This window comes from Columba livia, chromosome 7 (assembly GCF_036013475.1).
Source record: "Columba livia isolate bColLiv1 breed racing homer chromosome 7, bColLiv1.pat.W.v2, whole genome shotgun sequence".
Taxonomy (NCBI): Eukaryota; Metazoa; Chordata; class Aves; order Columbiformes; family Columbidae; genus Columba; species Columba livia.
The window spans coordinates 22,984,826-22,998,454 of NC_088608.1; the positions used below are offsets into that span (position 1 = coordinate 22,984,826).

Genomic DNA, 13,629 nt, shown 5'->3' on the forward strand with positions numbered 1-13,629 from the left:
CCCGGATTCTGCAGCCTAAGAAGGGAAGATGTTAGCATTTGTTTTTGCCTGGCATCATATCTTTTGAGATGCGCCTAGTTCATCAAGACTCAGAGCAATAGGAAGGCAGGTTTGCTGTGCCCACAAGACAGATCAAACTACCACAAATAAAAGATTTCAAATATTTTCAAAACTTTTGCTTAGGAAGTGGAGGGAAAGAACTACAACGTGGTAGCTAGCTGTGTATGAAGAGAGCTGGAGCTGCGAGCAGGCAGACACTCGTGTGCACACACACTCCAGCACACACATAGGTGGAATTTGGAGGCAAGACCCAGGTCTGCCTTGAGGAAGCTGAACGAAGATACTCTGGATCCTCACTATGAATCTTGTTACTTGATGTTTATTTTGAATGCTAAGATTCAACCACATGCTGCCCTAAGAGGATTGTTCTGTCAATTTTAGTGCCAATCACAGTCTCCCAAATTAAGTCCCAGGCACTGTTACGCTGCAGCTTAGCTCATCACGAGCTGGATAACTGCGTGACTGTCTCCAGCGGCTGAGAGCTGAGAACTTATATTGAAGATAAACAGAGCTGCAGCAAGCACTCCATCTGTCAGCAGAAGCTTCACCCAACATACATCTTCAGCAGCCGTTTACAGGCTTAATGATCATCCAGGGAGGCAAAGATTACCATCATCTAAACTGTAAGAGCTGAGCAGAGTGTTACAAGTGATCGATTGCCCCAGAAAGACTGTTTGCTTTGCTTAGGACTGCAGCTCACTAAAACATTGTCCAGCAAACACCACCCAGTGATGGAAGTATTGCACAAGGGCCTAATTTTCTCTATAGAGCATTTCAAATGACTGTCCTCCCCAGACATGACACATTCCTGTAGAGTATTAACATAATACAAATTATTTTATTAATCTTGCAGCAAATTATTTACAGCTGTTAGCAAACAAGTCCTATCGGCTTGGACAACCAGCTGGGAAAGATGAGTAACTTGTATCCTTGCCCCACCTCTTCTTATTTATTTCTGAGAAAAATAAGCAGCGCTGCTACTATTGCCACGCTGTATTTTTGGAACACTCAGAAGCTTGTTGCTTCTGCTGAATATTCACTAAAACCGAAAGGTCTTTGCCCGAAAGCAGCACTACTTCGTTTTAACCACTAGAGCGAGCTGCTGCTCAACATTTGGATAAAGTTTGGGTAATTATTTGTGTTGCTCAGATTATGGGGGTGGGCTGTCGTTTTGTCATGTGTAAGTAAAACTGAGATCCACAATTTCCCCGGGAATGATCTTTGTGATGCAGCGTCTGACTTTAATGCTCATGATCTATTTCAGCAGGACAGGGGACACTTTTCAGGGAACAGAGAGAATCGTGTTTCAGATGTTATACTGAGCACCCCCACCTTCGAAGCCAGCCTTCCTGCAGCAGAGTATGCCGAGTACAGAGGTTATCCTGTGGATGCATTCTCTTCCCTCTGGCCTAAACTTTTCCCTTAGGATGCAAATTGCTGAGCATCTCTGTTCACAACTGAAAATCCTGAGCATTAATATGTAATTAATTTAGGGTCTCTTGTAACAGGTGTTATTAGGTTAAAATAAAATGGCAGCTACTACAACATAGTCACTGGGATGCCTCATGGTCGCAGGGCAGGGCTCAGTGATAAAACAGGGCAAGAAATCCTCCCCTACAACTCCTTTACACTGGAACTTGATACCAAAAAAATACCTGTGGGACCAAACTGGCTGAGGCTGGATCTTTCCCACAGTAAGGAACAGTACCTCCTCTTTGCTGCATCAAGAGTTTCTATGGGTAGAGTCACATATGACAGCCAGTCCTTTCAGATTTGTGCATGAAAATCAAGTGCTTAAGCATGGAGTTCAATATATTTCTGCTGGTTATAAGCAGCATCACAAGAACAGTCATTTGTGACCCTGCCAATACAAAAACCACAGAGCAAATATTGAAGCTAGCTCGAATGCTAAAGTTGGATACAGATTTACAGCTCAGCTAAAGCTTATTACACTGCTATTGATTTCTCTGGAATTGTATCTGTGGGTTACAAAGCCAGACAGTCTTATTAAGGCATTAACATTTTTAATATATGGTAAAATGGATCAAAACCTGGCCAGCAGCCATTCAGTCTACCAGTAACACAAGTGTTTCTTTTTGGCAGTGAAATGCCACTGAGCAGCAGCTCAGAAGTGTTAAGTATGGAGCCTTACGTTTTATTATCCCAGATCTTTCCCAGCAGGGATCAGTTCCTGTCTGTAAAACTTTCGGAGGCTGGCCAGGTTTTGATGGTTAAGATGCTTTCACATGCTGACCAGGGTAGCAAATAGTTTCCAGTTGATGTTCATCCTTGCTGATTTAATTCAATAAGGCGACCAGCAAATACAGCTAATGTTCCAATAATGCAAACTAGCATAAATATACCAAGGAGAAGATGATCAACCACCATTGCAACAAACTTCCATTCTTCTGCAGCCTAGAAAAGAGACAAAGGACATGGTAAAATCCCTGCAGAGCCATGTTTGTTATGGGCATCCTTGTAATTTACTGTCTTGAACAACAGAAAGACAGTTCCCTAAGTTCCACTATTATTATGCTAAAAATACTCATTTTCTTCTCAAAAGTAGGCCAGTAGTTCAAAAAGCCTAAGCAACATAGAAATGCAAGTTTCAAGACTAAACTGTTTAGAAACACTGGCAATTTGGTTAACAATTTCATTGAAATGTTGAAAATTTAACTTTTAGGCAAAGAGTTGCTTTTGGGAGTTTAAAACATTGAAAGCAAAACACTTATTTGACCCAACTGGCTTTTGTTTTTCTATTGCTTTTTCATTCTCATGGGATATCAAAGTGATTTCCATTAATTTAGCTCTAGCCCTTGCTTTCCATGCCTAGTATACACTCTGAAGTCTGGGAAAACGTCAGCAACTCCCTTGGTCTTTTTTCCAGTTGTGGGACACAGGGAACTGGTTGCTCTGCAACTGCCTTTTCACTGAACGCTTTTCATGGGAAGCCAGCACATGAGAGCGAGCAGAGTGCTCAGTGCAGCAGGGCACAGGATTTCCACCCTGCAGGGGGTGACACATACTGGCCTAAGGCACCCTCTACTTTTGCCTTAGTTGCCCCACAAATAGAAGAGGCTGTTGTAATTTATCTAGAGGACGCTGATAATCAATACAGTTTTGAGGTGGTTTGTAAGTGAATGCAATGAAAGTGGCAAACCTTCAGAAGCCACAACCTTCAGTTTAATTGGGGAACCTGACTTTTGAAACCCCATGGAAGTAATATCCATGGTGCCCAGGTGACACAAGCAGCTGAGCTGCACTTCCGAAGGGAGGACTTGCCAGTAACCCGAAGACCCTACTTGTAAGTCTAGGAGGAAGTGAAGCCCAGAGGTGCTGAAGCCGTGCCAGCCCTGCTGACGGTAACGCTTGATCTGCGGAGGCACCGGAGTCATGGGGAACATGAGACCACAGCCAGAGCCCGTCCACATGCTCCAGGAATTTGGTCACAGGAACAAACACCCTGGTGTAAATTCTGCCCATGGGAAGGAGACGCTTTCTTTTCAAGAGCACAGGCCAAATTATTGTGCCAGGGAACTCTCTCCCCGTCTTCAGGCTGGCCTGCAAGCTCAGCGGGAAAGGCTTGCGATCATTTAGAAAGGCAAAGTACCAGTACTGAATTATCCATACGAAAGCTGTGTGAGCTGTGAGAACTGAAATAAAACAGGGGGTTAATTGTGTTGAATGTGCTAGAAGGAGGCAGAGATAGGTTTTCCAGGGAAACACTGCCATATGTGACTCTACATGCATTTGTTCTTCCTTTGGCTTGCGACGTGGAAAAAGTCAGTAATCAGAGTAGCTTGTGACGTGCTTTGCTTGCAGGCACTACTTGTAGAATTCAAGAATAAAATAAAACTTTACTGAAATTTGAATTATCATTTGTAAGTTAAATTTAATGCTTCTCAGATAAAACAACCAGCCTTTTAGAGCGTGGCTTTCTTCATGGCTTTTCAAAAGTGACAGGAGATTGCTTACCACAGGGGGAAGATGCCTGAGTAGGAGACAGGAGGAGGAATGTGTTTTGGAACTTGCTTACAGCTCTTGAAACTGCTTTGCTACTCACAGACACTCCACCTCTACAGCTTCACATACCACATCTAGAAAACCTTAGCATTGTCACTCTTTTTTTAACCAAGATTCAATTGCCATCTGGGACTATTATTCATCTCTCTTTGTTGACTGCATCAAGGAGAGAAGACTGTCCCTTGCTAAAGCTACAACAGAGTTTGGAGTGGTTTTGAGGCACGGATATTTTGCAAAAAAAAAAAAAAAAAAGAAGTAGCAATTTGAAAGCAAGAAGTGAATCATGCACAAAAAATGTCTTACATTACTTGCTTCCTGGTCCGATTTCATAGTTTCCGCAATGTATTTGATTCCTTCTATAGCATTTCTCACATCTGGATTTTTGGTAAGTGGGGAGTAGAAGTTGACAGGCATAGAACCTGGCTTCCCAGAAATTTCAGAAATATCAATGTCTTCTGCAAAAATATTTTTGTCTTGTTTATCCCTGGACGGTCGTTTCATTGTGGAGAAAAACATCATGTTTGGGATTGTGTCAATAAAAACCTGAAAACAAAGAGGGAGGAGGGTTTCTGGTCAGCAGGGCTGTGCTGCAGATGCAGCTGTGCACTGAACAAAGGCAAAGCCACCCCAGTCCCAAATTTCCCCCCTGCACTGGATCAGCTGCAGACTCTCTCTCCGAGCATGTCAGAACCCACACTTGCCTCACACGGGGGCTTTTGTCAGCCTCCTGTCCCAGTCAGATGGAATCACCCTCAGGCTGCCACACAGCCAACACCTACATTTGAAGGGGCTGCAACATCTTGGAGCAGCCCCTCAGCTGGTGTGAGCTGACTAAACTCTATCAATCTCATCTAATTCAGAACACATTGCTTACAAATCTGACTTGGAGAATGGACTACAAAGGATCTCTTTTGGCTGTGTATGTTTGACTTCTATTACAAATATTTGTTATACATGCATATAAGGTTTACAATTATTTCCCTTGGAGTAAGAGAGGCTTGCTGCCAGAGCAATTTTAAGGGCACACAGCCATTACCTGTTGAAATCTCTCTTTTGCAAGGATTGTTTGTGCTGCAGAGTGAATCTGATGTAAGCTGTAGCCATAGAAGTATAATTAGAAATACAGAGAACACTCTCCTATTCATGCAATGGTTTCATATGAACTCAGGCATCTACTAAAGGCAAGAAAAACCAAATGGATCCCTTTTGTTACTGTCTCCCTGCTAAAGACCTTGTCATGACAGACATTAATTTTTTTTCCCTACATCTTGTGGTTACCATTTAGACTAGAGTGCGAGGTTCTCCTTGCTTCCCAAGGGCTGCAGAGTAACTGCATTTGTTAGAAAGTAAAGAGAAGACCATGGCTTTTGCTAAACGCTCTTTTGCAAAACGGGATGCTGAATGCAGGTATCCCCGATGGCCTCTGTGCTCTGCATTCACAGGGCCTGGCGAACTTGGCCACTGGTGGGCAGCAGCATTTTGCAGTCAGATGGAGAATTAGACCAGGAAATGTTATTTGAGTCCAGATGGCCCATTTTTAACCCCTGTACCTTCAATTGCCTGTGTTTTGCCTCATCTGTTCCCTGCAAGGCTCTACCCCAGTGGACAATTTTCTTACTTAAAGGAGCACATTAGCAGTCTTGCTGACAAATTCACAGCTAAGTAGTAAACACTGGCTCTTATGCCTAGAAAGATTAAATGTGGTGCCTTCACTTCCCCAATTCTTGTTGACATTTATTAGAAAACATGCCAATAAAATACGGAGTGGTCGGTGGAATCCAGGGAACATACAAAGCCATAGAGCTCACCTTCCTGACCCAGTGTGGCATGGTATGCGTGCTTGGGGTGCGGTGGTGGGTGTTGATGACAATGACCGTGATGATGATTGAAGCGATGACAAAAACCATTGTAAACAACATGTATTTGCCTATTAGAGGCACTGCACTGGAGGTGGAGGGAATCAGCTCCACGATGACCAGGAGGAACACAGTCAAAGACAGCAGGACAGAGATACTGAGAGTCATTTTCTCACCTGTCATAAGAAAAAGAAAAAGAAAAAGAAAGAAAAAGAAAAAGAAAAAGAAAAAGAAAAAGAAAAAGAAAAAGAAAAAGAAAAAGAAAAAGAAAAAGAAAAAGAAAAAGAAAAAGAAAAAGAAAAAGAAAAAGAAAAAGAAAAAGAAAAAGAAAAAGAAAAAGAAAAAGAAAAAGAAAAAGAAAAAGAAAAAGATAATGCCATTGCTGTTCCTATCATTCAACACAGAGTATTTACTTGAGAGAAAGGCATATGGATGATGGCTATTCACACATGTACATGTGTGTGCATCTGGAGTGCTATCATCCCTCCCAGCATCCAAAACAGTAACTATGCTGGCCAAACCTGAGAGACTGACAGCATCAGTTCCAGCATTAAGGTGGGAATCACCAGGTATGACTGGGCTGATGTACAGGTGGGTATGGAAAGCTTACTTGCCAAGAGTGCTTCCTGGACTGTGCATTTTGAAAGATGAAGTATATGCACCCGATTAATGCTTGTTCCACAGCCTCCTGGGGGTTTGTTTGCCTTACTTTCTGGCAGGCTCCTGCTGGGCTGAGTGGGCAGATAAAAATCACATCTCACACCAGAGATCGGTTGTTATGTGAGATCTTCCAGTATGTAGGATATCATAACTGAACCACCAAACATGATTCCCACATCTTTTTTCCATACAGTTCAACTTTCTATAAAATCTTCCATTGGAAGGAAAATACAACAAGTATTTTATGGAAGTGGCTTAGTGAAGTTAAACAGCATGAAAAGTTGACGGAAGGTAAAATGAGCGAAGCAGAGGAAATGGTTGCAGGGAGCAAGAGCTGCTCAGCTGGGACAAAGGGGGCCAGAAGAGGCTGGAATTGCTCTTTGTGTCATATGAGGTAATTTCTGTGAACAGATGACAAGCTCTCTGCTCCACCATGGTGCAGAAGGGCCTCAGTTGCCCCTGCGTGCTCACCTGCTGCATGATGTACTAACACACTAGCTACCTACCTATGGCAAAACATAAAAATCAACTAGCTAAATTCCATAAACAGTTTGAGCTTTCAGCGTTTACCCTTTACTTACAGAATGTTTATAGACATTCTTTTGAGCTGAAATGTCGAATTTTAGTAAGCACTGCCCTCCAAGTTGGCTGGTGATTTCAAATACTCAGAATTTCTCAGAAGCTTCTTAGAAGAACATTTTCTATGACAAGCAGAACAAATAAATGCACGCACCTGAATCTGTGGGTAGGTAGAAAACAAACCCGGTTAAGAAGGAAAAGAGCAGGCAGGGAACGATGACATTGACAATGAAGTAGAGAGGCAGGCGCTGCATGAGGAAGTGGTAGGTGATGTCCAGGTAGGGGGTGTTGGGGCAACAAGCATAGTAAACCCAGTGCTTCCAGCCGCGGTAGTCCTTCATCACCCACTCCCCACTCTCCATGAAGTTACTCAGATCTGGACGATCACTCTCCTGACAGCAAAAAATACAAACTTTTAATATTAGATGTTCTGAACAAAATAAAAACTTGGCAGTCGCTCAGGAATAGAATTCCCAGTAACTCAGGCACTTCATGCATTTTTGTGAGCAAGTCAACCACTCTTGTCTATGATGTTATTTTGCCTTAGAAAATTGTCCTTTGCACAGCATTCAACTAAATATTTTTGGAAACAGCCAGGGATATTTGACTAAAGAGAATGACTGTTTAAATATTTACAGATGGGAGACATACCTGAGGAGACAGGGAAAGAATCCCTGGAAATGGAAAGTAGCACGAACAGGGGAGAGAAAAAAAGAAAAATCACTCCTCCCCCCAGAAACATAGAATGAAACCAAACAAAAGCTGAACAGGCAGCACCATGAGCAGGGGAATAAAGCTGCACTAGGACAGACAAGTAGAAGACTGTTAGGGCACGGGAATTAAGCACAAGCAGAATTTTATTATAGAAGCCAAAGTAGGCAATATTAGCAATTTTGTGTTAGATCTACAAAGAGTTTATTATTATTATTTGATATTTTTACAGGTAGTGCCTGTTTCTTTTTCAATCAATACAAGGTTATATTCCATTCTAAATCTGAGATTTCCCTAAAAACCTATCCAGGTGTTTACTCCTTTTCCCAGTTATGAACTCCTTGCTTACCGGGTTAATAACAACCACTGTACCATCATATGTCCAAGTTCCCAACTTCATGCTGCAGTTCTGCTGGTCAAATGGGAAGTACGTCACTATAATTTCACAGTAACTTTTAAAAATCGCTGGTGGTGTCCAGGTGATTAGGCCTGTGTGCTCCAGAAGGACTTTGGTGTATTGAACGATAGCAAAATCACCATCTGCACTGCAAAAGAAAAAGGATATTAACAACAATATGGGCAGAATAATTAACATAGTCCCCCCAGTGCCATTGTGCTCACTCCTAGAGCAGCTTGCTCTGAGGCATCCACCCACGGGCCCAGATGTCATGGGAAGATGCCCCCTCAGAGTGGTGCCACAGGGCAGAGCTCCCCCCCACCGCAGGTACCCCTTACTTGTTGTAAAGAACAAGGTCTGGCCGCCAGATATCATCTGAGGGGATGCGGATTTTTTTCACGCCGCCGTAGTCATCTGGATTCCACCTGAGGTTAACATCTGTCCATTGCTAAAGAGGGAGAATTTTGTCTACTGAGAGCCTTCCCCAGCACTGCTAGGGGTAATTTTGATATTTGCTAGAAACACACACTCCCTTTGCTTTGGTACATGCAGATAAACACATGCTATTGGAACCCCCAGATAATTTTTTAACACTAATTTAAGTATTGGTTCAAGAATCTTACCTTAACCCAAAATAAATATACCAGATATCTACCATTTGAAATACAATTAGAGAAAGAATGTACAAATGCAAAATTATTTTCTTAAGGCTCTTAGTGTCCAGTGTTTTGTTCATGAGATCCCAGAGAGAATAAATGCTCCGCTAGCTGACCCACCTGTCCAAGTTGCCCCTGAAAGTATAACATAGTAGGTCATTCCTGGCTGCATCCAGTGCATTTATTTGAACTGGAATAGTTAGGAATAGTAGTGAAAAAGCAATATTTAGAGTTACCTGTTTCAGGCGTACATTGGTTGTCACAATCTGGTTTACTTCATCCTTTGAAAAAGAAAAGGAGACAGTAGCAGCAAACATCAAGATTAAAGGAGAAATTTTTTTCCTCAGAAAATGACACCATTTGGCACTATCACGCAAACCAGTAGTTCAACATGCACCACATGGTCATATCATACCACACTAATAAGCTGAATGAGCTGCAGCCCGACGGTGACGATGACGGCGTCCCGATGGTCCTCCACTGGGCGCACCACCTTGTTGTAGTCCCTGAACAAGTCCTCAACAAGGCGAGTCTCATCTTCATAGCACAGGGCCAGCCCAGCTGCAGAAGGGCAGGGGTGGCATCAGTGAGATGGGACAGGGGACAGGCTACAGCATCATCACTCTGAGGTGAGCATGAAGGAAATCCTGTCAACAGCAAGTCACTGGCAATTGGTTAACCTGAGTTCCCTGAGTTCCCTCATTTCAGGCATGCTTTACGTGCATTGCAAGTACTGTTACCTGTCTGATCTGGAGGTCATCTTAGGAGGAAGTCAACAACAACCTCCCACCAGGAGATGAACAAAACCAACCATGACTGTGGACACCAGACTGAGCGTCAGGAATGTCCTCCAGGCTCTCCCAAACTGCAACTGCAATACTTGTGGACAGTTAAATGCAGAGGACACCCATAACTGGGGATTTCTGATGTTGTCTTCTTCACCTTTGATTCCACAGAGACATTATAAAGACAGGGCCAAGTGCAACGGCCATTGAAATGAAAGCAGCACCTACTGCTGGCACCTCCTGGCATCTGAGGTTTAAGCAGAGCAGGAGCTACTCTCCACAACGGGAGTTGCTCAGCTTGTGTTTGTGGTGAGAGAGAAGGAAACCATTCATGATGCAGGCTCATATTTCCCTTTCCTCAGGGAAGGTCTCAACCTGTCTGTGGAGAGCTCTGCCCACAGACTGCTCAGCGTGACTCGGTGGGACCGCACAGAAGAGCCCTTGTACGAAGAGCATCATGAGCAAAAATGGCAGATGGTGGCTTTGTTCCAGCACAGCTTTAGCAGTGAGTGTGTGGTGGTGTACTCCCACAGGCTCAGATTCCTACCATACAGAAAAACAGACAAAGCCCATTTCCAGATTGCTTGCTGCAGAACAAGCAGCTGCGTCGCACACCCAGACTGTAGCTGCTACACTGTTAACAGGGAGTAAAGCACATGGAAGGGGGGTTGGGGATGTTTTTGTGTGCAACCCTTTTTAAAGGTACTGAGAGGGTACAGAACAGCTGAGTCTCACCACGAGCATTTTTGGCAGATTCCACCTTTGCCTTCCCCTCTCTCAGTCTGAACCCTGGGCCACTGAAGCCAACAAGGATTTTGCTGCTGACTCCAATCTAAGCCAGGATTTCCCCTTGTCTCCTAACTGACTTTTCATGAGCTCCTTTTAAGTAGTTGAGCTGAGATGCCAAGGATTCTGTCTTGGTCTTGTCCTGCCATGAAATGGTATTAAAATACTTGGATGCCATTGAAAAAAGCTGTCTGCCACAGGCAAGCAGTGCTTGCTGCCCCTGCCAGGAGTCTGGGCGGGGGGCAGCAGGAGTTGTCTTTCAATTTTTAAGTTATGATCACAGCATCATATCTAAGTCAAGCACTTTGCTATGCTTTATGAATGCAAGTAAAATCCTTCACATTGCTACCTTCTGGTGTGGCTTGGTAGGAATTTAGTATACTGCTTGAATTTGGTGAAAAGTTTTTAGGATCACAAAATACTTATTCTTGTAATGGAGAGTTTAAAAAGAATTATGCTGGTACAACACATGCAGCTGCAAATTAATTCTGCTTCCTTGTCAGTAGTCCCACAACTTAATGAAATTTCTTGTAATTAATTTTTACATTTTGAGCCATGTTTAATAGATACTTCCACACATTTTGAAATACATGTAGCACTAGAGTAGATGGGAGCATGGCAAAAAGATGACAGAGAGAAAAACAATTAAACACAGAAACTTCTCACTTTGAAATATTTGAATTGTTACCAATGCACTCTAAAGCTCTCATTTAAACGATCTGGTGTGTTCATAAAACCTTACCAGCAGGACAGACTGCTCCCAGAACACACATTCACTCACACTGATGCGTACACAAAGCCCTGGTCCTGTATGCTCAGGAAGGAGCTGACCCCCATTCAAGGCAATGGCTGGAACACCTTTACCTGCAGAGATGAGGAGGAGTACGCGATGCACCTTCATCATCACAGCTCCCTTTTGCTGCAGTAATACAGACCGGCGCACGCACAAAGCGCCTTTAAGGTCTCTTCAGAGGAGAGAGCTGCGCTGCCTCCTGCCAGGGTGCTGGCGAAATATAACCACCGAGGTATTGATTTACAGCACCTGTTTTTGGAATGACAGCTGAGGGCCACTGCGCTGCCGGCTTGGAAATGAGAGTACAATGTGTTTCACTGGTCAAGTATCTTCTGCAGTTTACAGAAGGTAATTTTTTTGTAAGTGGCAATGTGAGCTGTGACTTCATATACAAACAAATAAAGAAAAGAAAGGATTATCTGTAGAGTAACTGAACATCTCAGTGAGATCTCAGACACTTCCTGAGCTGGGGACAAAGCTGTGTGTTACCCTTTTTGACCTGAGCTACTTCCCAGTTTTTGGATTTTATTTATCCCAAGGAAAACAGAGCACAGTCATTTATTTCTGATGCACTGTCACCAACATATAGACTGTGTGCTGGGATCAGGCTGCTCCATTTTCTTCACAGATGGATGAGAAATCTTTGAAGAAGTGAACAAATACATTCAAGAGATATCCATCTCCTTGAATCTACTGGGATTTTCAGAAGGTCCTCTACATGTAGAGTCCCCTCCTTGAAAGCTGTTAGTTAACCTAAGTAACCTGAAGAGGGAAACTCCTCCCACAGATACCTGTAGGCTTACTGAACGGTGAAAGGCAAACGGTAGGAATGGGTGGTTGGTTTCTATAGCAGGGCAGTTCCAGTGGATTGCCACAGGGCATGCTAGTGCTTGCTTATTATTGTCATAAATCACCTAGAAAAGGGGTGAAAAGTGAGGTTTTTGATAATAATACTCAGTTATTCAGGCTAGCAAATAAAATGACTAACTGTGAAGAATTATATATGTATACATTGACCTCCTCCGAACTTACCAATATCATTCAGGAACAAAATCTTGAGATGCATAGTTCTGTGAAGTGCTCAGCATTGTGAGAAAAGCGAAGTCCATCAATTCCTAGAAAAGGAGAGGGAGCAAACAGGAAAGATGCTGCTATAAATTCATGGTATCTTGAGTACTCTGTGCTGTTCTGCTTCTCTGATTTCAAGAGGAGGCTTGGAAAAGGCCCAGGAGAAAGTGACAAAGACATCCACAGTACAGGCTGGCTCCATACCTGGAACAGATAGATAGTATAAACATTAAGTCTGGAAGAGAAGCTAGAGAGAGAAAGGGCTTTGGTAGGGTCCTTAAAACCCCAAATGGTCTGGAGAAGCCAGATTTGGATTCACTTGCTGTCCCAGTGCAAAAAAGCAGAGGGCATTGAGGGAAACAGAGTTGGCAGGCTTAACCAAGACACTCTTTCACATAGTGCGTCTGTGGTGGAACTTGGTGCCACAGGAGTTTCTGGTTGCCAGAAGTTTGTGTGTGTGTTTGTGTGTTTTCAGAAAATATCATACTCAATTCAATCATATTCAATATTCATTTCGTACTATTAAACAAAAGAAACAAACAAACAAACAAAGCAGTAGTCTGTCACAGAAGCCCCAGAGTCACAAGTCACAGGAGACTGGGGTAGCCTCGTGGGGAAGCATTGCCCAAAACTTGTCCTGTTCTTGCACTTTTCCCCAGGCACTGCTGTTTGGAGACAGGACATTGCACTGGGTGACCTGCCACAACCATTCTTAGACACCGCTCTAAATCTCCTTTTCCAGAAAACATTCCCCGCAAAAAGTTTTTTCAGATTTGCCTCCGGGTGACACCACACATACTTTCTTCTTCTTATGGATATCCTTTGTGCTGTCTGCCAGCTGGTTTGCTGTTTCATGCTGGATGCCTTTATCATTATTATTATTTTTAATCACCTCTCCTCACCCACCGTCCTCCACTCACACAGCATTCAGCCTCTGCATTTACATTTATCCTCCAGTAGAAACTCTCCCTCTACATAGCTCTGGCCTTGTCTCTGCCAGCAGCTCCCATTGTTGCAGCTATCTCATTTCAGACGAGCGCCTGGCTGCTTCCAGCCTTTATCCTTGGCCAGGCAGCTGCTGTGCCCAGCACAGATAGAGTTGCAGGAGACATTGCGGGAATGCTGACCATGCCCTCCGCAGCCTCCTGGGGTCTCTCAAAGCATTCCTGCCCACCCAAGGCAGGCCTGCCAGGTTCACTCTGAAGCAGATGGAGGAAAGTGTTATGCACTCTTTAGTAACATAAATTTCTGTTCC

The 13,629-nt window shown here is 43.5% G+C and overlaps 1 protein-coding gene across 1 annotated transcript; it reads right to left on the minus strand.

The window, feature by feature from the left end:
* Positions 1-878: 878 nt before the first annotated feature.
* Positions 879-11,593, minus strand: CHRNA1 (cholinergic receptor nicotinic alpha 1 subunit). The gene is made up of 9 exons (XM_005514217.3): positions 11,378-11,593; positions 9,358-9,503; positions 9,179-9,223; positions 8,625-8,734; positions 8,239-8,434; positions 7,333-7,570; positions 5,892-6,115; positions 4,387-4,626; positions 879-2,475 (listed from the first exon to the last, which is right to left on the minus strand). Exons 1-9 carry the CDS (start codon positions 11,415-11,417, stop codon positions 2,344-2,346), a joined length of 1,371 nt encoding a protein of 456 aa, XP_005514274.2. The 5' UTR covers positions 11,418-11,593; the 3' UTR covers positions 879-2,343.
* Between the last annotated feature and the right edge of the window lie 2,036 nt (positions 11,594-13,629).

Bases quoted from the DNA above. Each gene is read 5' to 3' on its own strand.
- CHRNA1 (XM_005514217.3), bottom strand. From the start codon at position 11,417: ATGATGAAGGTGCATCGCGTACTCCTCCTCATCTCTGCAG. The intron at 8,435-8,624 runs GTAAGGGGTACC...TTTCTTTTGCAG, and splicing joins GACCTTGTTCTTTACAACAA to TGCAGATGGTGATTTTGCTA. The intron at 6,116-7,332 runs GTGCGTGCATTT...TTCTTATGACAG, and splicing joins CTACCTACCCACAGATTCAG to GTGAGAAAATGACTCTCAGT.